This window comes from Bombina bombina, unplaced genomic scaffold, assembly GCF_027579735.1.
Source record: "Bombina bombina isolate aBomBom1 unplaced genomic scaffold, aBomBom1.pri scaffold_679, whole genome shotgun sequence".
Taxonomy (NCBI): domain Eukaryota; kingdom Metazoa; phylum Chordata; class Amphibia; order Anura; family Bombinatoridae; genus Bombina; species Bombina bombina.
The window spans coordinates 82572-108444 of record NW_026511825.1 but is presented as its reverse complement, the minus strand read 5'-3'; the positions used below and the strand labels follow the sequence as shown (position 1 = coordinate 108444).

General features: G+C 40.6%; 1 protein-coding gene across 1 annotated transcript in view; it reads right to left on the bottom strand.

The window, feature by feature from the left end:
* LOC128643966 (autophagy-related protein 2 homolog A-like) overlaps nt 1-25599 on the bottom strand; it is a gene marked incomplete at its 3' end in the record, with an annotated part of 148128 nt that extends 122529 nt beyond the window's left edge. The window contains exon 1 of the mRNA XM_053696731.1: nt 24791-25599. Coding sequence (XP_053552706.1) covers nt 24791-24961 — 171 coding nt within the window. The remainder of the gene's footprint in view (nt 1-24790) is intronic.
* Between the last annotated feature and the right edge of the window lie 274 nt (nt 25600-25873).

Here is a 25873-nt window from a genome sequence, read left to right as displayed (position 1 = left end):
TGTCCTACTGGCCTTACCTGCTGCTCTGATAATGCATCTACTAAACCTGAAATTGTCTGAAATATAATTTCTCAAGGCTTGCTCCACAGTCAATAAAAGTACCATTGAGTTTATAAGTAACCTTAGGATTTTTTCATCATAAAAAGATATCATTGCGTTGTATTTTATTGTCTAGATATTATTCATTTGTTCAATATTTAGATTTTCTAATGCTGGTATTCATTTGATTTAGATGGCAGCAATCAAAAATAGTGAATGACTGCGCCTACCTTCTCTGGGTTACATCAGAACTGCTTCTTCACAATCACGAGAGATCTCACAATGGTGACACCAAATGGAAAATACTCTAAAGAAGTCTTGTGTTGAAAGTGAATTCCACTTTACAGATCACTAGTTAGACCTCATCTGGAATACTGTGTACAGTTCTGGAGACCACATCTAGAAACCTTCCAAAGGAGGCTACTAAAATGGTAGACGGTCTAAAATATAAAACTTATAAAGAAAGACTATGACCTAAATATGTATAGTTTAGAGGATAGAAGGGAAAGAGGCAACATAATAGAAGCCATAAAATATATGAAGGGACTTAATAAAGTGGAAGCTGAAAGCATTTTCTACAAAAAACAAATACAAAAACAAGGGGTCACAATCTTAAAGGGACATGAAACCCAAAAATGCTCTTTCATGATTCAGATAGAGAATACAATTTTAAACAAATCTCCAATTTACTTCTATTAATTTGCTTCCTTCTCTTGTTATCATTTGCTGAAAGGTTTATTTAGGCAAGCTCAGAAGCAGCAGAGAACCTAGGTTCTAGCTGTTGATTGGTGGCTGCATATATATATTGATTGTCATTAGCTTACCCATGAGTTCACTTAGAAACCTTTAGTGCATTGCTGCTCCTTCAACAAATGATACCAAGAGCATGAAACAAATTAGAACGTTTAAAAACACAATTTATACTTACCTGATAAATGTATTTCTCTTGTGGTGTATCCAGTCCACGGATCATCCATTACTTGTGGGATATTCTCATTCCCAACAGGAAGTTGCAAGAGGAAACCCACAGCAGAGCTGTAATATAGCTCCTCCCCTAACTGTCATAGCCAGTCATTCGACCGAAAACAAGCCGAGAAAGGAGGAACCATAGGGTGCAGTGGTTACTGTAGTTTAAATTTAAAAATTACCTGCCTTAAAATGACAGGGCGGGCCGTGGACTGGATACACCACAAGAGAAATAAATTTATCAGGTAAGTATAAATTGTGTTTTCTCTTGTAAGGTGTATCCAGTCCACGGATCATCCATTACTTGTGGGATACCAATACCAAAGCTAAAGTACACGGATGAAGGGAGGGACAAGGCAGGAACTTAAATGGAAGGAAACACTGCCTGTAAAACCTTTCTCCCAAATATAGCCTCCGAAGAAGCAAAAGTATCAAATTTGCAAAATTTTTTAAAAAGTATGAAGCGAAGACCAAGTCGCCGCCTTGCAAATCTGTTCAAAAGAAGGCTCATTTTTAAAGGCCCAAGTGGAAGCCACAGCTCTAGTGGAATGAGCTGTAATCCTTTCAGGAGGCTGCTGTCCAGCAGTCTCATAGGCTAAGCGGATTAAGCTTCTTAGCCAAAAAGAAGGAGAGGTTGCCAAAGCCTTTTGACCTCTCCTCTGTCCAGAGTAGACAACAAACCAAGCAGATGTTTGACGAAAATCTTTAGTAGCTTGTAAGTAAAACTTTAAAGAACGGACCACGTCCAGATTTTGTAACACAAGGATGGAACAACAATCTCTTGATTGATATTCTTGTTAGATACCACCTTAGGTAAGAACCCAGATTTGGTACGCAGGACTACCTTATCCGTATGAAAAATCAGATAAGGAGAATCACATTGTAAGGCAGATAACTCGGAGACTCTACGAGCCGAGGAAATAGCTACCAAAAAAAAGAACTTTCCAAGATAAAAGTTTGATATCTATGGAATGAAGAGGTTCAAACGGAACTTCTTGAAGAACCTTAAGAACCAAGTTTAAGCTCCATGGTGGAGCGACCGGTTTAAACACAGGCTTGATTCTAACTAAAGCCTGACAAAAAGCCTGAACGTCTGGAACATCTGCCAGACGCTTAACTAGCTGACAATCCTTTTTCCAAACCTTCTTGGAGAAAAAGATAATATCCTAGGAATCCTGACCTTACTCCATGAGTAACCCTTGGATTCACACCAATAAAGATATCCACGCCATACCTTATGGTAAATTTTCCTGGTGACAGGCTTTCGTGCCTGTATTAAGGTATCAATAACTGACTCGGAGAAGCCACGCTTTGATAAAATCAAGCGTTCAATCTCTAGGCAGTCAGCCGCAGAGAAATTAGATTTGGATGGTTGGAAGGACCCTGAAATAGAAGGTCCTGTCTCAGAAGCAGAGACCATGGTGGAAAGGATGACATGTCCACTAGATCTGCATACCAGGTCTTGCGTGGCCATGCAGGTGCTATCAGAATCACCGATGCTCTCTCCTGCTTGATATTTGCAATCAGTCGAGGGAGCAGAGGAAACGGTGGAAACACATAAGCCAGGTTGAAAGACCAAGGCGCTGCTAGAGCATCTATCAGTGTCGCCTTGGGATCCCTGGACCTGGATCCGTAACACGGAAACTTGGCGTTCTGGCGAGACGCCATGAGATCCAGTTCTGGTTTGCCCCAACGATGAATCAGTTGTGCAAATACCTCCGGATGGAGTTCCCACTCTCCCGGATGAAAAGTCTGACGACTTAGAAAATCCGCCTCCCAGTGCTCTACACCTGGGATATGGATAGCTGATAGGTGGCAAGAGTGAATCTCTGCCCAGCGAATTATTTTTGAAACTCCTAACATCTCTAGGGAACTTCTTGTTCCCCCTTGATGGTTGATGTAAGCTACAGTCGTGATGTTGTCCGACTGAAATCTGATGTACCTCAGAGTTGCTAACTGAGGCCAAGCCTGAAGAGCCTTGAATATCGCTCTTAGTTCCAGAATATTTATTGGAAGGATAGACATCTGAGTCCACGATCCCTGAGCCTTCAGGGAGTTCCAGACTGCACTCCAACCTAGAAGGCTGGCAATTTTTGTTACAATTGTCCAATCTGGCCTGCGAAAGGTCATACCTTTGGACAAATGGACCCGAGATAGCTACCAGGGAAAAGAATCCCTGGTCTCTTGGTCCAGATTCAGTTGAGGGGACAAATCTGTGTAATCCCCGCTCCACTGACTAGATGTCCTATAGCATTCAGAGGGCCTTTGAGGGAATCTGGATGTCTTAGTCTGTAATTTTAACTGCTCAAAAAAGCGCTAAAATAGGCCCCTCCCACTCATACTATAACAGTGGAAAGCCTCAGGAAACTGTTTCTAGTCAAAATTTAAGCCAGTCATGTGGAAAAACTAGGCCCCAATAAAGTTTTATCACCAACGCATATATAAAAACGATTAAACATGCCAGCAAACGTTTTATATTGCAATATCATAAGGGTATTACCCCTGGGAGTAAGCATGATACCAGTCGTTATTAAATCACTGTATTCAGGCTTAACTTACATTAATCCGGTATCAGCAGCATTTTCTAGTGTTTTCCATCTCTAGAAAAAATTATAACTGCACATACCTGATAGCAGAATAAACTGCACGCCATTCTCTCGCTGAAGTTTTACCTCATCTGTGTAATCCCCTCAGACATATGTAAGAACAGCAATGGATCTTAGTTACAACCTGCTAAGATCATAGAAACCTCAGGCAGATTCTTCTTCTATTTACTGCCCGAGATAAAATAGCACAACTCCGGTACTATTTAAAAATAACAAACTTTTGATTGAAGAAAATAAACTAGCTATATTTAACCACTCTCTCCTACAACGTCCTTGCTTGTTGAGAGTTGCAAGAGAATGACTGGCTATGACAGTTAGGGGAGGAGCTATATTACAGCTCTGCTGTGGGTTTCCTCTTGCAACTTCCTGTTGGGAATGAGAATATCCCACAAGTAATGGATGATCCGTGGACTGGATACACCTTACAAGAGAAAATGTATTCTCTATCTGAATCATGAAAACCAAATTTGGGTTTCATGTCCCTTTAAGTTAGAGGGTAACAGATTCAGGAGAAATGTGAGGAAGCAGTTTTTACAGAGAGTGGTGGATTCATGGAATAAACGTCCAACTGAGGTGGTAAACACAAAGGGGTAGATTTACTAAGCAACGTATGATGCTTTCCCCGTGCGAGCCTTCAGGCTCACCGGAAACAGAATTTAAGAAGCAGCGGTCTTAAATCGTCCGCCACTTCTGATGTGGTGAATTGCTATCAACCCGATCAGGATGATTGACACCCTCTGCGAATGTTCAGGGGGCAGCATTGCACAAGCATTTCACCAGAAATATCCAATATCTGACTTTACACACACACACATATATATATATATATATATATATATATATATATATATATATATATATATGTGTGTGTGTGTGTGTAAAGTCAGATATTGGATATTTCTGGTATATATATATATATGTTATAGCTGAACTGTGAAATTGTTTTTATATACTTTTATTAAAATTGAGAAGTATTTACATTATCCACCTGTTGAGTGGGAGTGTTTCCTAGTCTACGTGGATGAATAAAACGCTTTCAACACAAGAACTTCTGTGAGTATATTCCATTTGTGCATGAAGGTATATCAACATTGTGAGACCTGTTTCCTTATCCACAGATGTTAAAATTTGCTACCACCATGTTTAAGAGGAAATTTGAATACTTATTTGCTCCTCTGTCCAAATTTGCTACCCAACGATGTGTGCATGCTCGTAATTATGTAATCGCATTCCACACATTCTTTTGAAACATATGTTGAGTGCGATTATGTAATTCTGCGCATGTGCACAGAGGTATCCAATCTTGAAGAGGCAGCAAATTTTGACAGAGCGCCGGCCTTCCTGCAGGGGAGTGTTTATACTTTGTATTATTCTCTGTAGTAGCAATCAAAAATGACTCCTTATTTACCATGCATTCTATACGTAAATACTCACATAATCTACAGACAAACAAAGCAATAGGAACATTAACTCCCTTATTCTTGCACGAACTCACTGAATAAATATGTGTCCCAGTTTATCATCTGCTGGAGCTGGTACAAAGGTCAAAATTAATCTTTCATAAATCAGATAGAGAGCAGGCAAATATAAACAACTTTCTAATTCACTGCCATTATGTAAAATTGCGCAATATTTTTTATGCACACATTCTGAGGTACCAGCTACTACTGAGCATGTGCAAGAATTCTCAGCATATACGTACATGGATTTACTGATTGGCTGATGGCTGTCACATGATGGGGGGGATTTAACTAAGTTTGAAATTTGTCAGAAAAAAAATCTACTACTTGAAGTTTAAACTCTTTGCATTGTCTTTTTATTATGCATCTGCTGGTTATGCTGATCTACTGTAGTCAATGGTTCTTTAAGATGTGACAGAGACAGCAACTTTAATCCTGTTTATATTCTGTTTACTGAACCAGGGAGAAGTGACCTACTTTAAAGGGACAGTGCACACCTTGTAATGACAGTTTTCTGCAGGCATCCAATTGATTAATACACCTAACATTTTATCATGTCTTATTATAAGAAAAGATTAACACCTTATTTGCTGCAATTGTTTTTAATGGACAAACTCCTTCAACCACTTTCCTTATTTGGAGGACCCAATCTGAACTTCAAAATGGAGATGAAAGGGCTTGCCACTATCATTGTGTTAACAAAATATCAATTGTTTGTTTAAAGCAGAAATGAGAAGATAAACTGTAAATGACATACGCATATGTGGCAGGGTTAGTCCTGTGAAGTCTGCCATGTGCTCTTTTAGTTTTCAAGACAGGAAAATCCAATAGTTAAAAGTTTATTACTGCTCTTTCAACAAAGGATATCAAGAGAAGGAAACAACTTTGATACCAGAAGTAAATTAGAAAGTTGTTTAAAATCGTGCTCTTAAAGGGGCATGAAACACCTTTTTTTCTCTTGATTCAGATAGAGCATAACATTTACACAACTTAATTTGCTTCACTCTCTTGGTATCCTTTGTTTAAGGAGCAGCAATGCACTACTGGGAGCTAGCTGAACAAATCTGGTGAGACAATGACAAGAGGCATAATTGTCAGTCACCAATCAGCAGCTAGCTCCCAGTAATGCATTGAAACTCCTGAACCTACCCAAGTATGCTTTTCAACAAAGGATACCAAGAGGACAAAGCAATTAGATAACAGAAGTAATTCAGAAAATTGTTTGAAGCTGTACGCTCTGAATAATAAAAGTTTATTTTTACTTTACTGTCCCTTTAAGCAGTGCAGCTCAGGGGTACAACCCTTTGAAAAGCCTATAAAATAATTTGTATGATCTCATTTTGCTGTGTCCAGTTACTGATATAATGTTGCAGAGTCAGGGTCAAGGACACTGCGTGATACTCTCCAGCATCTATGAAATCAGTGGAAAAACAAAGGATATCAAAAGAACAAAGCAAATGAGAAAATAGAAGCAAATTGGAAAGCTGTTTAAAATGGCATGCTTTGTGTCATTAAAGTTTATTTTCTATTTCACTGTCATTGATGTTCCTGCCCTATTGTTCCCCAGTAATACATTCCTATTGATAGGTCACTTTACACCTATGTGGGACTAAGAGGACAGTAAACACCCTGTAAGTACATGACATTTCTACCGTGTTGCTACAGAATAACATCTCTGCCAAGCCTTAAAGGGACATTGTACACTAGATTTTCTTTTCATAAATGTTTTGTAGATGATCCATTTATATAGCCCATATGGGTGTGTTTTTGTAACAATGTATAGTTTTGTTTATTTTATTAATAACATTGTGCTGATTTTCAGACTCCTAACCAAGCCCCAAAGTGCCAGATGTATACTGATGTCTACAGATTTCTGCAGCTCCTGTTTGTATAATCTGTCTTTTCATATGCAGGGGAGGGGGAAGTGTTTGCTGTTCCTGTTTTCCCAGCCCCTTTCACTGGGTGTCCCAGCATAACCTTCTCAACAGAGCTAAACTGGGAGCTTCTAAGCAAGTCTTTAAAAGGTTTTATACTGGATGTTTATATCAGTATCTGTGCATAGTATTCCTTATAGTAGTGTCTGTTACATGCAGTTATATTAAATTTGTGTATACTGTCCCTTTAATGGTTTTAAAACAAATTAACATCCTTTTTACTGCAATTGTTTTTTTATAGCCAACTCCAACACCATTTTCTTTATTTGGAGGACCCAATCAGGGCTTTAGTTTGCAGACACCAATGACAGTAACTGTCATAATGTTAGTATAAAGTGCATTGATTTGCAGTTGTTATCTGATAAATCCAATTAGGTATGGATATGTAGCAGGGTAAGCATTGAGTCAGCAGGTGCATTTCAAGGCCAGAGAATTAGAAATTGCTCAATTCTCAGAGCTAAATTACATTAACAAAAGACAAAATATATCATTTAAATTTTATTGCCAAGTTTACAGATTACTACAAATTCTCAGTGTTTACTGTCCCTATAAGACAGAGATGGCAACTAGCGGTCCGTGAGCCACAAGCAGCCTTCTAGTGGGTACCCCGCAACCACCTATATCTGACATTGTGCAAGTGGTCATTTTTAGGTAATATATTACTTGTGAATTTATTTCACGATTCAGACGGAACACACCATTTTAAACAACTTTCCAATTTACATCTATTATCAATTTGCTTCATTCTCTTGGTATCCTTTATTGAAGGATCAGCAATGCACTACTGAGAGCTTAGCTAAAGCTCTTGTTAAGCCAATGATAAGAGGTATATAAGTGCAGCCACCAATCAGCAGCCAGCTCCCAGATCTTGTGCCTACCTAGGTATAATTTTCAACAATGGATGCTAAAAGAACAAAGAAAATTAGATAACAGAAGTAAGCTGGACAGTGGTGTAAAATGACATGATCTGTTTGAATCATGAAAGAAAATGTTTGGGTTGCATGCCCCTTTAATAGCTTTACATTTATATGCCATCCTTAAAAGGGACATAAAACCCCAAAAATTATTTTATGATTCAGATAGAGATAGAGCATGCAATTTTAAACAAAGCAGGAAGGTAATCTCAGGCGTGTGCACGAGCCTGCAGCACTAAATGGCTGCAGTTTAACATCAATGTTGTACATTAGCAAGAGCACTAGATGGCAGCACTATTTCCTGTCAAGTAGTGATGCAAACATGTGCACGCTACCTATCTAGATAATTCTTCAACAAAGAATAACATGAGAACAAGACACGTTTGATAATAGAAGTAAATTGGAAAAAAAAAATGTAAAAATTGTATTCTCTATCTGAATCATAAAAGAAAAAGTTGGGATTTCGGGACCCTTTAAGGCTTCTAAATTATTGATCTGTGGCCCCCACGTGACAGGAAGTTGGCCACAACTATAACTGCTAGACATCTGACAGCACATTCTGTCCCAGAAAGAAAGGATAGAAAATGACAGCTGGACTGGAATCTTCTCAAGTCCCTCACAAGGAAATTAAACTGCGTTCTTGGAATCAGCCAGGAAATGAAAGGAAAAAGACTTATTTTTAAGCCGCATCCTCCCCACGTAGCACAATATGAGCCGAGTTTTATTTACCTTCTAACATCAATATCAAAACCTAAATAAATGTGACGTCCAATCCTTTCCTACTCTTAAAATGTTATCTGACAGCATCTCACGTTTGGCTTGAGCAACCCCTCAATATCTGGTTCTTTTGGCAAGTAGCCCTTATGCCAAGGATTGATGCATTTATTTTATATAGAAACCGCAAAGAAGCCAGACAAGTGTGTTTGTATATGCAGAAATATACAACAATCAAAAAAAGTTAGGAGCCAAAAGTTAATCTAGGAGCCGTGGCTCACTGACGCCTGAGTACGTCAAGCACTACATTATTCAGTGCATGTTATCTATCTTTTTAAACAAAGTGAGAAGTATTATACAACATTTGGAGGATTGGACAAATGACTGAGATCTAAAGTTTAGCACTGCAAAGTGTAAAATAATGCATTTAGGGAAGAAAAATCCAAACGTTAATTACAGACTCAATGACACTTTACTGACTGTTACAAACGAGGAACAGGACTTGGGAATTATTATTTCAGATGATTTAAAATTTAGTAAACAATGTAGTACTGCAGGGAGTAAGGCCAGCAGAATGCTTGGATGTATTAGTAGAGGTATTTGCAGCAGAAATAGTAAGGTTTTTATGCCACTTTATAGATCATTAGTTAGGCCTCATCTTCTTGAGTATTGTGTGCAGTTCTGGAGACCATATCTTCAGAAGGATATTAACAAACTTGAACCTGTACAAAAGGAGGCTACCAAAATGGTACATGGTCTAAAAAATAAAACTTACCAGGATAGGCTCAATGACCTAAATATGTATAGCTTAGAGGAGAGAAGGGAAAGAGGTGATATGATAGCAACTTTCAAGTACATTAAAGGGTTTAGTAAAACTGAGGCTGTGGGTATTTTACATAAAAAAATCAAATTTAAGAACAAGGGGTCATGATCTCAAGCTGAAGGTTAACATATTTAGGAATAATTTGCAGAAGCTTCTTTACAGAAAGGATGATTGATCCATGAAATAAACTCCCACAAAAGGTGGTAATGATAAACATTGTGGGGGACTTAAAGAATGCCTGGGACAAGCATAAGTCTATCCTACGTACTAACCAATGCCTGGGACAAGCATAAGTCTATCCTACGTACTAACTAATGCCTGGGATAAGCATAAGTCTATCCTACGTACTAACCAATGCCTGGGATAAGCATAAGTCTATCCTACGTACTAACCAATGCCTGGAACAAGCATAAGTCTATCCTACGTACTAACCAATGCCTGGGATAAGCATAAGGCTATCCTACGTACTAACCAATGCCTGGGACAAGCATAAGTCTATCCTACATACTAACCAATGCCTGGAATAAGCATAAGGCTATCCTACGTACTAACCAATGCCTGGGATAAGCATAAGGCTATCCTACATACTAACCAATGCCTGGGACAAGCCTAAGGCTATCCTACGTACTAACCAATGCCTGGGACAAGCACAAGTCTATCCTACGTACTAACCAATGCCTGGGATAAGGATAAGTCTATCCTACGTACTAACCAATGCCTGGGACAAGCACAAGTCTATCCTACGTACTGACCAATGCCTGGGATAAGGATAAGTCTATCCTACGTACTAACCAATGCCTGGGACAAGCATAAGGCTATCCTACGTACTAACCAATGCCTGGGACAAGCACAAGTGTATCCTACGTACTAACCAATGCCTGGGATAAGCATAAGTCTATCCTACATACTAACCAATGCCTGGGATAAGCATAAGGCTATCCTACGTACTAACCAATGCCTGGGACAAGCATAAGTCTATCCTACGTACTAACCAATGCCTGGGACAAGCACAAGTCTATCCTACATACTAACCAATGCCTGGGATAAGCATAAGGCTATCCTACGTACTAACCAATGCCTGGGATAAGCATAAGGCTATCCTACATACTAAGCAATGCCTGGGACAAGCATAAGGCTATCCTACGTACTAACCAATGCCTGGGACAAGCATAAGTCTATCCTACATACTAACCAATGCCTGGGATAAGCAGAAGGCTATCCTACGTACTAACCAATGCCTGGGATAAGCATAAGGCTATCCTACCAATTAGATAAGTTTATACTTATAGCAAATATCGGGCAGACTTGCTGGGCCTATGGTTCTTATCTGCCATCAATATCTATGTTTCTATAAAAATTCTGGAGTAGACTGTCCCTTTAAACAACCATGAAGTATACAGATTTACCAAAGCCTGGCTTCTACGTAGTATTAAAAATTATCTGATTATCTGCAAAAAAGTCGTCATGGACCCACATTTTGAATTAAAAGGGAGATGAAAGTCAAAATTATTCTTTCATGCAATTTTAAGAGAGAGACTTTTCAATTGACTTGTATTATCAAATTGACATTTCCACCGGTGCGCCTCTCCAAGGGCGAGCTGCAGAGAACGCGGAGGAGAATACAAAGGAGAAGTCTCCTAGCCCTTGATAAATCTAGCCCTTAGTTCAGACATCCTAAAACTTGGCCCTCCAGAGGTTTTGGAACTACATTTCCCATGATGCTCAGCCAGCATATCAGCTGGCTGAGCATCATGGGAAATGTAGTTTCAAAACTTCTGGAGGGTCACGTTTGAGTATGTCTGCCTTAGTGTATATACGTTTGCATAAACTTCAAAGAGCAAGTCTGTAGCAAGAAACTTACAAGTACACACAAAATGAGAAATAGATACATTAAAGTGAAAGTACATTTTAAGGAACAACATTAATGCCATGGATCCCAATTATACCGATATTTTTAGTCGCTAAGTTGTTGTTTTTTTGTAATTTATTTTTTATATTTTATACTTTCATCCCTTATACCGTCTCGTATCTTCCTCCGCCCCCTGTTCATTTCCTGCTTCTGTTATGTTACACGCAAGAGCAGTCCCACCTGCTCTTACGCGTTCATCCGTGCGCATTCTTGTGAAGTTAATTTTATTGCGCACGCGTGCTTAGTGCCCATGTGGCGAACTCATTCGCTGTTTCCCTGTTGAGGTCAATGCGCATGCGTGTCTCATGAACGCGCTTCTAGACACGGAGTAAATTCAATGAGACACATGCGCAAATGAAGGTGGGAGCGTAGAGTGTAATTTTCAGACGTCACTGGGGGACCAATAGAAATAGTTAAAACGATATTGGTCATCTGAAAAAAAAAGGGTTTTTTTGAAGGCAGGCGGAGGAACAGCGATATAGTGATCCGAATTCAAAGGTACATTTATGTGATAAATATAGAATATTTTTTAAAAATCATGAATTAAACTCAACTGTTTTTCAGCTGTATTTTGCGGCATAGAGGTGCAGGCAACTACTTTCACTTTAACCCCACAAATAACTGAAATGAGGAGGCTGAAGTGAAATAAAGTTTGGAGAAGATCGCAAAGCTAAATACAAGGGTACATGGTGGTAAAGGCAGTAGGTACCATCTTCTGTTATCTATTTCTGCCTTTATCTTTTACAAATCCCTGTTCTTGGTAGACCACTAGAAACGTTTAAGGACCTGCAGGGCAAATTCAGGGCAGCCAGTCTTAAAGGGACACAGAACCCAATTTTTTTCTTTCGCGATTCAGATAGAGCATGTAATTTTAAGCAACTTTCTAATTTACTCCTATTATCAAATTTTCTTCGTTCTCTTGCTATCTTTGTTTGAAAAAGACATCTAAGCTATTTTTTGGTTCAGTACCCTGGACAGCATTTGTTTATTGGTCGATCAAATTAATCAACAAATCAGCAAGAACAACCCAGGTTGTTCACCAAAAATGGGCCGGCATCTAAACTTACATTCTTGCTTTTCAAATAAAGATACCAAGAGAATGAAGAAAACGTGATAATAGGAGTAAACTAGAAAGTTGCTTAAAATTGCTACTCTATCTGAATCACAAAAGAAAAAATTTGGTTTCAGTGTCCCTTTAAGTGAACGAGGTGCTTTCTAAAACCCTGCAGAGCTACCACTGATTAAAAGGCCTGACACAAAAGCACTGGAGGACCCCATTGTGGCCCTAAAGCCTTTGTTTAAACAGACAGTTTAGTCAAAAGGAAACTTTCATGATTCAGATAGGGCATTCAATTTTAAACAACTTTCCAATTTACTTTAATCATCAAATTTGCTTTGTTCTCTTTGTTAGCTTAACCTAGGTAGGCTCATATGCGAATTCCTAAGCCATTGAAGGTCGCCTCTTATCTAAGTGCATTTTTACAGTTTTTCACAGCTAGACAGCACTAGTTCATATTAGATAACATTGTGCTCACTACCATATAGTTATTTATGAGTCAGCGCTGATTGGCTAAAATGCAAGTCTGTCAAAAGAACTGAAATAAGGGAGCAGTCTGCAGAGGCTTAGCTACAAGGTAATCACAGATGTATATTTTTAACCCCTTAACTACCAGGAGAATTTTTTTGCATTTTTGCTATCACTCCATTTAAACAGAACTTTCTTTTTTTTTTTTTTTTTTTTTTTTAATTACCTATCAAAACAATATATATATATATATATATATATATATATATATATATATATATATATTTTCTTTTTTTTTTTTAAGTAGACAAACCAAGGTATTGATCTAGGCCCATTTTGGTATATTTCATGCCACCATTTCACCGCCAAATGCGATCATATAAAAACTTTTTAACAAACTTTAGGTTTCTCACTGACATTATTTACATATCACTTGTGCAATCATGACACAAATGGTTGTAAAAGCTTCTCTGGGATCCCCTTTGAAATAGCAGGCATATATGGCTTTGTCATTGCTTTGTGATAATTAGAAGACTGCTAATTGCAGCTGTGCACCACACTTTTATAATTCCCAGCAGTGAAGGGGTTAATCAGGTAGCTTTTAAGGTTAATTTTAGCTTTAGTGTAGAGATTACCCCACCTGACACCTCCCAACCCCTGATCCCTCCCAAACAGCTCTCTTCTCTCCCTCCCTCCCTCCCACCCACTGGTCACCACCATCTTAGGTACTGGCGTACAGTGTCACTGTATGTAACGATCTGGCGCACTGATCGTACTCTGGTTCCATATGAAGCAGCTGCGATAAGCTCAGGAACTCCAGCTCTCGGCTGCAACTTTAAGGGATAGTAAAGTCCAAATTAAAGTATCATGATTCATATAGGGCATGTCATTTTAAACAACTTTCTAATTTAGTTTATCATCAAATTTGATTTGTGCTCTTGTTATTCTTAGTTGAAAGCTAAGCCTAGTTAGGCTCATTTGCTAATTTCTAAACCCTTGAAGGCCGCCTCTTATTTTGACAGTTTTTCACAGCTAGAGGGCGTTAGTTCATGTGTTTTATATAGATAATATTGTGCTCATGCATGTGAAGTTATTTAAGAGTCAGCATAAAGTGCCTGAAATGCAAATCTGTCAAAAGATCTGAGATAAGGAGGCAGACAGCAGAAGCTTAGATACAAGGTAATTACCGAGGTAACAAGTATATTTCTATAACAGTGTTGGTTATGCAAAACTGGGGTATAGTAAATAAAAGGGATTGTCTATCTTTTTAAACAATAAGATTTTTGGTGTTTACTATCCCTTTAACAGCTGAGACTGCTGGAGCTTCCTGAAGCTTAGATGTATATACAGTATATGTTGTGCGGTACGATAAGCAAATTACTGCACAATGTATATATATATATATATATATATATATATATATATATATATATATATATATTGCATGGGGTTAACGGGTTAAACTATAAAGATTCTGGTTCTCAGGAGCAGCAGTGCACTACTGGGAGCTAGCTTTGTCATTAGCTCACCCAGTATGTTTATCTAGCTCCCAGTAGTGTATTGCTTCTCTGGAGATTACCTTAAAGGGACAGTTTACACCAGAAATGTTATTGTTTTAAAAGATAATCCCTTTATTACCCATTCCCCAGTTTTGCATAACCAACACTGTTATAGTAATATACTTTTAACCTCTGATTATCTTGTATCTAAGCCTCTAAAAACTGCCCCTTTATTTCAGTTCTTTTGACAGACTTGCAGTTTAGCCAATCAGTGCCTGCTCCCAGATAACTTCACGTGCACAAGCGCAGTGTTATCTATATGAAATACGTGAACTAACACCCTCTAGTGGTGAAAAACTGTTAAAATGCATTCTGAAAAGAGGCGTCCTTCAAGGTCTAAGAAATTAGCATAGCAACCTCCTAGGTTAAGCTGTCAACTAAGAATACCAAGAGAACAAAGCAAAATTGGTGATAAAAGTAAATTGGAAAATTGTTTAAAATTACATGCTCTATCTGAATCATGAAAGTTTATTTAGGCCTAGACTGTCCCTTTAACTGTATGTTTTATGCAGAAGTTAAATATGTACAAGTATTGGGTGCAGCACTCGTATTGCCTGTTAGCAGATATAGACGCTAGAATTCATTTTACTCACTTCCTGCCATCCTACTTCCTGCAATTTAGTGGTCTCCTCTATAATAGGAAATTGCAAACAATGAGATGAATTTAGAGTACACTAAAGTTTTAAAATGCTTTTATTTTTTAGAAAATGTATTGCACTCATAGGCGTGAGCAGCATACTACTACTCACTGTAGTTCTGTACTAACTTCCGTGTTTCCCTGTAAGTAAGACATCCATCGAAAATAAGACCTACTTACAGTTTTGCCTCTCGCTGAAATATAAGGCAGGACCCCGAAAATTAGACCTCCCCGAAAATAAGACCTCCCCCGAGCATAAGGCCCAGCCAGAGCAGACAGGAAGTGCGAAGTCTCTTTCAATCAGAGAGCCCATGCCGCCGCCAGGACAAGCTGCCGCCTGCTGCTCGCTCTGCCCTGACGGAGTCTGACTGACTAACAATTAGACAGTGAGTCACGCGCATTGTGTGGACACACAGGGGTGACTGAGGTTTGGGGGAAATGTCTGATAAAGGGGTGGGGGGAGGGGGATCACTTAAAATGACCCAGGAGGATCAGAGGGGGGAATCAAAATGACACAGGAGGATCAGAGGGGGGAATCAAAATGACACAGGAGGATCAGAGGGGGGAATCAAAATGACACAGGAGGACTACATTTCCTACCGTACCGTATACGGGCAATAAATTTCCTTTTTTTTTGTTCAACAATAAATGTGTACCGTATTCTTCTTCATGGAAAAATAAGACATCCCCTGAAAATAAGACCTAGCGCATCTTTGGGAGCAAAAATTAATATAAGACACTGTCTTATTTTCGGGGAAACACGGTATATTTATAATATGTTATTGCACATTTACCATGAGTGCACATACACACTCATATATACCCTTAGACACTCACGCAAACTGATTATAAACACATATACACACTAATTATAAACACATATACACACACACATACACTCTCACACACGATTATAAACACATATACACACACTCGCACAATGATTATAAACACATATACACACACTGATTATAAACACATATACACACTCACGCACACTGATTATAAACACATATACACACTCACGCACACTGATTATAAATACATATAAACAGTATCTCACAAAAGTGAGTACACGACTCACAATTTTGAAAATATTTTATTATATCTTTTCATGTGACAACACTGAAGAAATGACACTTTGCTACAATGTAAAGTAGTGAGTGTACAGCCTGTATAACAGTGTAAATTTGCTGCCCCCTCACAATAACTCAACACACAGCCATTAATGTCTAAACCATTGGCAACAAAAGTGAGTACACCCCTAAGTGGAAATGTCTAAATTGGGCCACCATTATTTTCCAGCACTGCCTTAACCCTCTTGGGCATGGAATTCACTAGAGCTTCACAGGTTGCCACTGGAGTCCTCTTCCACTCCTCCATGACGACATTGCAGAGCTGGTGGATGTTAGAGACCTTGCACTCCCCCACCTTCCGTTTGAGGATGCCCCACAGATGCTCAATAGGGTTTAGGTCTTGGGACATGCTTGGCCAGACCATCACCTTTACCCTCAGCTTATTTAGCGAGGCAGTGGTAGTCTTGGAGGTGTGTTTGAGGTCGTTATGTTGGAATACTGCCCTGCGGCCCAGTCACCGAAGGGAGGGGATCATGCTCTGCTCCAGTATGTCACAGTAAATGTTGGCATTCATGGTTCCCTCAATGAACTGTAGCTCCCCTGTGCCGGCAGCACTCATGGAGGCCCAGACCATAACACTCCCACCACCATGCTTGACTGTAGGCAAGACACACTTGTCTTTATACTCCTCCCTGGTTGGCGCCACACACACTTGACACCGTCTGAACCAAATAAGTTTATCTTGGTATCATTGAATCACAGGACATGGTTCCAGTAATCCATGTCCTTAGTCTGCTTGTCTTCAGCAAACTGTTTGCGGGCTTTCTTATGCATCATGTTTAGAAGAGGCTTCCTTCTGGGACGACAGCCATGCAGACCAATTTGATGCAGTGTGCGGCGTATGGTCTTAGAACTGACAGGCTGACCCCCTCCCCCCCACAACCCTTCAATCTCTGCAGCAATGCTGGCAGCACTCATACATCAATTTCCCAAAGAAAACCTCTGGATATGACACTGAGTATGTGCACTCAACTTCTGTGGTCGACCATGGCGAGGCCTGTTCGGAGTGCAACCTGTACTGTGAAACTGCTGTATGGTCTTGCCCACCATGCTGCATCTCAGTTTCAGGGTCTTGGCAATCTTCTTAAAGCCTAGGGCATCTTTATATAGAGCAACAATTCTTTTTTTAGATCCTTAGAGAGTTCTTTGCCATGAGGTGCCATGTTGAGTGTGAGAGCTATAACACCAAATTTAACACACCTGCTCCCCATTCACACCTGAGACCTTGTAACACTAACGAGTCACAAGGGGAGGGAAAATGGCTAATTGGGCCCAATTTGGACATTTCCACTTAGGGGTGTACTCACTTTTGTTGCCAAAGGTTTAGACATTAATGGCTGTGTGTTGTTATTTTGAGGGAAAAATTTTTTCAAAAAGGTGAAAACAGCATCAGTCTGTGAGTAGGTGCACGTACCCAGGTCCTGCCAGTGACCTCAAATAATGTCCAATCCACAAATAGAGCAGCACCATCCACAAGGTAAGTTAAAAGTATATCTTTATTGGGACATCACCAAACACAGCACAATAACATGACGTTTCGGTCAGGTGACATTACTCATGATACCACATGAGTAATGTCACCTGACCGAAACGTCGTGTTATTGTGCTGTGTTTGGTGATGTCCCAATAAAGATATACTTTTAACTTACCTTGTGGATGGAGTTATTTTGAGGGGACAGCAAATTTACACTGTTATATAGGCTGTACCCTCACTACTTTACATTGTAGCAAAGTGTCATTTCTTCAGTGTTGTCACATGAAAAGATATAATATTTACAAAAATGTGAGAGGTGTAATCACTTTTCTGAGATACTGTATATATACACACTCACCCCCCTCCCATGCACATACCCCTTCTCCCCCCCCTTTCCATGCCCCTTCTCTCTCTCCCCCTTCCATGCCCCTTCTCTCTCTCCCCCCTTCCATGCCCCTTCTCTCTCTCCCCCTTCCATGCCCCTTCTCTCTCTCTCTCCCCCCTTCCATGCCCCTTCTCTCTCTCTCTCCCCCCCTTCCATGCCTCTTCTCTCTCTCTCCCCCCCCTTCCATGCCCCTTCTCTCTCTCCCCCTTCCATGCCCCTTCTCTCTCTCTCTCCCCCCTTTCCATGCCCCTTCTCTCTCCCCCCCTTCCATGCCCCTTCTCTCTCTCTCTCCCCCTTCCATGCCCCTTCTCTCTCTCTCTCTCCCCCTTCCATACCCCTTCTCTCTCTCTCTCCCCCCTTCCATGCCCCTTCTCTCTCTCTCCCCCCTTCCATGCCTCTTCTCTCTCTCTCCCCCCTTCCATGCCCCTTCTCTCTCTCTCTCCCCCCTTCCATGCCCCTTCTCTCTCCCCCCTTCCATGCCCCTTCTCTCTCTCTCTCCCCCTTTCCATGCCCCTTCTCTCTCTCTCTCCCCCCTTTCATGCCCCTTCTCTCTCTCCCCCCTTCCATGCCCCTTCTCTCTCTCTCTCCCCCCTTCCATGCCCCTTCTCTCTCTCTCTCCCCCCTTCCATGCCCCTTCTCTCTCTCTCCCCCCTTTCCATGCCCCTTCTCTCTCTCTCCCCCCCCTTCCATGCCCCTTCTCTCTCTCTCTCTCTCTCTCTCTCTCCCCCTTCCATGCCCCTTCTCTCTCTCTCCCCCCTTTCCATGCCCCTTCTCTCTCTCTCCCCCTTTCCATGCCCCTTCTCTCTCTCTCCCCCTTTCCATGCCCCTTCTCTCTCTCTCTCCCCCTTTCCATGCCCCTTCTCTCTCTCTCTCCCCCTTTCCATGCCCCTTCTCTCTCTCTCTCCCCCTTTCCATGCCCCTTCTCTCTCTCTCTCCCCCTTTCCATGCCCCTTCTCTCTCTCTCTCCCCCTTTCCATGCCCCTTCTCTCTCTCTCTCCCCCTTTCCATGCCCCTTCTCTCTCTCTCTCCCCCCTTTCCATGCCCCTTCTCTCTCTCTCTCCCCCTTTCCATGCCCCTTCTCTCTCTCCCCCTTTCCATGCCCCTTCTCTCTCCCCCTTTCCATGCCCCTTCTCTCTCTCCCCCTTTCCATGCCCCTTCTCTCTCTCCCCCTTTCCATGCCCCTTCTCTCTCTCTCTCCCCCTTTCCATGCCCCTTCTCTCTCTCTCTCCCCCTTTCCATGCCCCTTCTCTCTCTCTCTCCCCCTTTCCATGCCCCTTCTCTCTCTCCCCCTTTCCATGCCCCTTCTCTCTCTCTCCCCCTTTCCATGCCCCTTATCCCTCTCTCCCCCTTTCCATGCCCCTTCTCTCTCTCTCCCCCTTTCCATGCCCCTTATCTCTCTCTCCCCCTTTCCATGCCCTTCTCTCTCCCCCTTTCTATGCCCCTTCTCTCTCTCTCCCCCTTTCCATGCCCCTTCTCTCTCTCTCCCCCTTTCCATGCCCCTTATCTCTCTCTCCCCCTTTCCATGCCCCTTATCTCTCTCCCCCCCTTTCCATGCCCCTTCTCTCTCTCTCCCCCTTTCCATGCCCCTTCTCTCTCTCTCCCACTTTCCATGCCCCTTCTCTCCCCCCCTTTCCATGCCCCTTCTCTCTCTCCCCCCCTTTCCATGCCCCTTCTCTCTCTCCCCCTTTCCATGCCCCGTCTCTTCCCACCTCTTTCCATGCCCCTTCTATCTCTCCTCTTCCCATACCCATCCCCCTTTGTATGCACCTTCTCTTTCCCCTCTCCATACACCTTCTCTCACCACCAACACTTTCCATGCCCCTTCTCTCAACCACCTTTCTATGTCCATTCTCTCACCCCCCCCCCCCCTTTCCCCATCCAGACTATACCCCTAATCTTGCCTCCCTTCCATGCCCCTTCTCTCCCACCCCCAAGCCCCCTCCACACTCTAACCTTTGTGCTATTTCCAGCGCGCGGCAACAGTGCACTTTACGGAGGGGGCAGGAATATGACATCACATCATATCCCCTGCTTCTCTCACCAATTGGCTGCTGCATGCCAGAACGTCCTGCAAGGAAGACTGACAAACAAGAGCCAGGATCCTGCAAGGACCTGGCACGGGTACCTCTCAAAAGGAGGGGACGGTGCCTGATGGGTGTGGGGCCGAACAGATCTTTAACCTCCCTACTGGCCCTTTGAAATGCTACAGCACTCCTTCAGCTCTGTGTGCATTAGGGTGATTAGGGCGTGCTCAGGCACACCTGGCGCACACCTATGATTGCACTGCATATTGCGTGTATATTACTATAACCCCTGCAAATGAATTAAAAAGAGGGGAAAAAAACACATTTGTATTCAATGATTCAGATAGAACATTCATATTAAACTTTCCAATTAACTATGGATTATCAAATTGCTTAGTTCTCTTGGTATCATTTGTTAAAAAGCATACCAAGGTAGGCCTAGGAGCAGCAATAAATACAGTACTGGGAGCTGCTGCTAATTGGTGGCTGCACATATATGACTTATTGGCTCACCTGATGTGCTCAGCTAGCTCCCAGTAGTGCATTGCAGCTCCTTTAACAAAGGATACCAACAGGATTAGGCAAAGTTGATACAAGAAGTAAATTGGAAAGATGTTTAAAACTGTATTGTCTATCTGAATCACGACATAAATATTTTTGGTTTTATATTCATTTAACACATAGTTAAAGGGACAGTATACAGAAATATTGTTTTCCCTTAATTTACTTCCAGCTGCAGAGTAAAAAAAAATGTATGAGAAATTGCATTTTCAGGTTTTATTTTTAAACCAACAGCCTATTCCAGTGGGTTGAGCTTGCAGGTAAAATGAGATCTCATTATGTTATCACTTCTGTGTACACACAAATCTTTTATTTGTCTGTAAGCCAAAGCCCAATACTTAGAGAGAACAATGGAAAATTCAATAAACTCCAGCAGGTAAAATAAATCATTTGGAACAAATTAAAGGGGAGAGAAATTTTGGGTAAACTGTCCCTTTAAATGGCCACTAAAAAGTAAATAAATACTTTTCGATAACATCTCTCTAATCATGGGTGCTGCCATTATGAAACCTAAGTTACACCGCAGGTATCTGAAGGAGAGCTCACTCGAATGCAGTGAAAGATAGATTTCCACATGGCGGGACCCATGACTAGACAGGGAGTCGGGGAATAACCTTCATACTATGCTTATGACATGTATTTAGCTTTTAATATCCCTTTAAAGTCAGATGCAGAGCAGCAATGCACTACTAGGGCCTGACTGAAAACATCTGGTGAACCAACAGCAAAAGGCATATGTGAATAGCTTCCAATCACCAGTTAGCTAGGGAGGGGTTTCTGGCCAGTTGTACAATAACAAAGCTAGGAATCTAAAGACTTTTAGAAGCAAAACGAAAAACTGTGCACTCACGAGGTGTAGAGCTAAAACATAAAAAATGTATCAATGTCTCATTAAAAATATAGAAACATGCAGAGATGCAAGGATAAACTCTGACGCGTTTCGCACTGAGCTCAGTGCTTAAACATAAGTCTAAAGACCTTTTCCTAGAAGCTGCTGACATGAGACACGGACAATATCACATTTACTAAACAGTCTGGGGTATCGCAACCAAATTGCACTGATTCGCTGGTCCCTATTCCGGACAAATGGTGAGTCTGGAGTATTGTTCAGATTTACTAAAGCCCTCTAATAGTGTGCTTAAAGGGATACAAACAGAGCATACAATTTAAAAAAACGTTTCCAATTTACTTAATTTGTGTTTTATGTCCCTTTAACTAAATTCCCACTTGCCACAGACATTTTCTGTTTGAGTCCCTGAAAGGGATGCTAAACCCAATTTTTTTTCTTTCATGATTCAGATAGAGCATGCAATTTTAAACAACTTTCTAATTTACTCCTATTATCATTTTTTCTTTGTTCTCTTGCTATCTTTATTTGAAAAAGCAAGAATAAAGTTGGTTCAGCGAAAAATGGGCCAGTACAAAGAAAAATTGATAATAGGAGTAAATTAGAAAGTTGCTGCTCTATCTGAATCATGAAAGTGTCATTTTGACTAGAATATCACTTTAAGGGCCACTATTGACAAAAACATACATGCTATAATCTGTTAGAGTATGTCCCTTTAAGACTATCAACCCTAGAATACTGTGTGTTTAACCCCGGATAGAGGTTAAACAGAGTATAAATACTGCTCAGGACTCACAGAGCACTGCTGGTCCTGAGCTGAAAATGCCGCTCAGCCAATCAGAGCTAGTTCCACATCTGAGTCATGTGTCTAGAGCTGCTGATTGGATCGGCAGTTCTCTGTGAGTCCAGAAACTAATCTTTTCTTCTGAATTTTAAAAGGACTGCTTCAGTGCTTCTAACATTCTGACTTCTTTCTAACACTGCTGCATTAAAGGAATAGTTTATTCAAAATGTAAGGGACAAGAAACCCCAACATTTTCTTTCATGATTTGGACAGAACATACAATGTTAAACAACTTTCCAATTCACTACAATTATCAAATTTGCTTTATTCTCTTGTTATCTTTTGCTGAAGGAACAGCATTGCACTACTGACAACAGCAAGATGAACACATCTAGTTAGCCAATCACAAGAGACAAATGTGTGCAGGCACCAATTAGCAGCAGCTCCCACTAGTGTAGGATATGTGCGTAATCTTTTTCAACAAGGAATACCAAGAGAACAAAGCCCATTTGAAAATAAAAGTTAATTTAAAAGTGTCTTAAAATTAAATGGTCTATCTGAATCATGCAACGTTAATTTTGACTCAGATAGAACGTGCAATTTTTAGCAACTTTTTAATTTACTCCAATTAATTTTTCTTCATTTTCTTGGTATCTTTATTTGAAAAAGCAGGAATGTAAAGCTTAGGAACCGGACCATTTTTTGTTCAGCACCTGGGTAGCGGTTTCTGATTGGTGTCTAAAAGTTAGACACCAATCAGCAAGCGCTACCCAGGTGCTGAACAAAAAATGGGCCAGCTCCTAAGCTTTACATTCAAATAAAGATACCAAGAGAACGAAGAAAAATTAAAAATAGGAGTAAATTAGAAAGTTGCTGCTCTATCTGAATCATGAAAGTTTAATTTTGACTAGACTATTCATTTAAACCCCCTATCAATGACATGCAATAAATAAAAGTGCAATAGGAAATTATCTTATATAGTAGATCATTTTATTGCTTGTATATAACTGTGGGTTTAACCACTGGAAATGGGTTAAACACAGTTAAAGTCAGATTTAGGGAGCTGGCTGAACACATACTGTGAGCCAATGATATGAGTCATGTGTGTAGCCACCCAATCACCAATTAGCAGTGCATTCCTACCTAGGTATACTTATTAACAAATAATCCCAAGAGAATGAAGTAAGTTTGGCAATATAAATTAATTTAAAAGTATCTGAAGATGACATGTCCTGCCTGAATCATGAAAGTTTAAAGGTCTAGGAAAGTCAAAATTAAACTTGCATGATTCAGATAGAAGTAAAGTGTCTTAAGATTACACACTCTATTTTCAAATGTGCTTTGTTCTGTTGGTATCGCTTATTGAAAAAGAAAACGCTCATATCCTACATTTGTATATATACAAGGAGTGATAGTCTAGAACGGTGGAAGAAAGGTACCTCTTAGACCACTAACTCCTATAGGAGGCACTGAACTAAAAATCTAGCTCCTGAGCATACAAGCCTGAGGAAACGGGGAGCCCCCCGAGGAACCCGTCGCTACTAATCTTTGTAAAAACGCGTCGCTACTAATCTTTGTAAAAACGCGTCGCTACTAATCTTTGTATCTCACTGGGGAGATTCTTTATACACCCAGCTGAAACATTTGCTATATACCTTTGGTATTTTTTATTCTTTTTAATAAAATACTTATTTGTTTTATATATATATGCTGAGTGGATGGTGTTAAAGACTCCCTTTCAGTTACCCAGGGGCTAGATTGCCCTCCTCTCTACATTCTCTGCCAGCTCCAGTTCCAGTGATACAGTCACACTGGAAGGCATCGTGTCGTGGTGAGGATTGTTCTACATCACCCAGCTGGTTTGCTGCAGAATTCCAGCCTGCCTCCACTGGCACAACTAAGTGCCATCTCACTTGTGAGTACCCTGTGTTTTTCCATTTCTGGATTATCTGGTTTTTGATTGATCTACACATGTGGCGCCTTTGTCCTTCTTTATGTTTTTATCCTACACTTGTGGAAGCTGCTGCTAATTGGTGCCTGCACACATTCGTCTCTTGTGATTGGTTAACTAGATGTGTTCATCTTGCTGCCAGTAGTGCAATGCTATTCCGTCAGCAAAGGATAACAAAAGAACAAAGCAAGTTTGATAATTAAGTAAAATGGTAAATTGTATGTTCTATCCAAATCATGAAAGAAAAATTGGTGTTTCCTTTCCCTTTAATTTTTACCTTAATGTCCATTTAACATATTTGTTTTACAGAAAATATAAATATAATCCTGAGGATGCCTGATCTATTTGTTTACAATTTCATCTTTGTGACCTAATAACTTTAGATTGTAAGTTCTAAGGAATGAGGTTCTTCTCCTTTGTTTCATTTGATATTCCTGAAATAGTATTGTTGAGTTTGGTACAGATTCACAGTGCAGTGGTAGCACAACATAATATGTTAGTCATAATAATAATAATAATAATAATAATAATAAGTATATTACCCAGATATCCAGATGGATATCAGTCAATCGTCCACTTCCATTGTAGAGGTCCAAACTCAACTGCTCAAGGCTCAATCTCTCTTCCAGATAGTGGCCCAGATAATGCTGAAGAAGATACCTACAGGCCCTTGTCTTGATGGAGCTGGACCATGGAAAGAGCCAGCGAGACATTCTAGAAAGGGAGGGAAAGGGGGGGGAGGGGAAATGGTGGCCACTCTCACCTCATAACACTGGGGAGTAGAGGGATATCTGTCATATAAGGACAGTCACCAGGCTATTGTCATAGATATGACAGTCACCAGGCTATTGTCTTGTGTAAACATGCAGCATTAGTAGGTCTTTTGTCACTTATAATGTCAATTCCCTACAAACTGATCTCACTTCACATTTGTTTCCTATCCCACTAGTAAAATCTACCAAAATAGTGTCACTAAGTGATATAAGTGCCTTGTCCCTTATTACTAGACGAAGTCGCCCTTGTCACATATGACCCTATATATGTCATATGCTTCTATCACATACAACAGCAGGTGACTGTAGGTCTCCAATTCACATCTGGGTGTCACTTTTCAGAATGTCACAAAGCTTTTGTCACATCCCCAAACAACCTGTCACCTTATTAAAGGGTCTAGTGTCGCCTACTACAGTGACATACGCCCTTACAAGACCCAGTTAAGCTGCCATATACCCCTCTTTCTTGTAAGCAGTGCGAAACGTCACTGTCCTCCTGACCCTACGGTCACTTGTCAACACAAGTCTGTCTCTGTTGCCCGGTTCCGGGTCACTATATGTTTTGCTTTTTCTCTCAAGTCCCGCCCCATAGCGCTTGCGTATTGACGCTGCTTACCTAGTAGCCAATCAAAAGAGATAAACAATTTGCGTCACTTCAAAAACTAAATGAGCTGACATCTTTGTACACTCGGAAGTACTAAAGCAATAAAGTTATATACGCCATGTTGGTACTCGCAATAGGAAACAAAGCTTTGTTTATCCGTATACTGGATGAAGAATAGCCATTTTGCTACACCCATTTTTATTTTTTTTAAACAAACTTTATTATAACTAACAACCGTTGCAATGAGT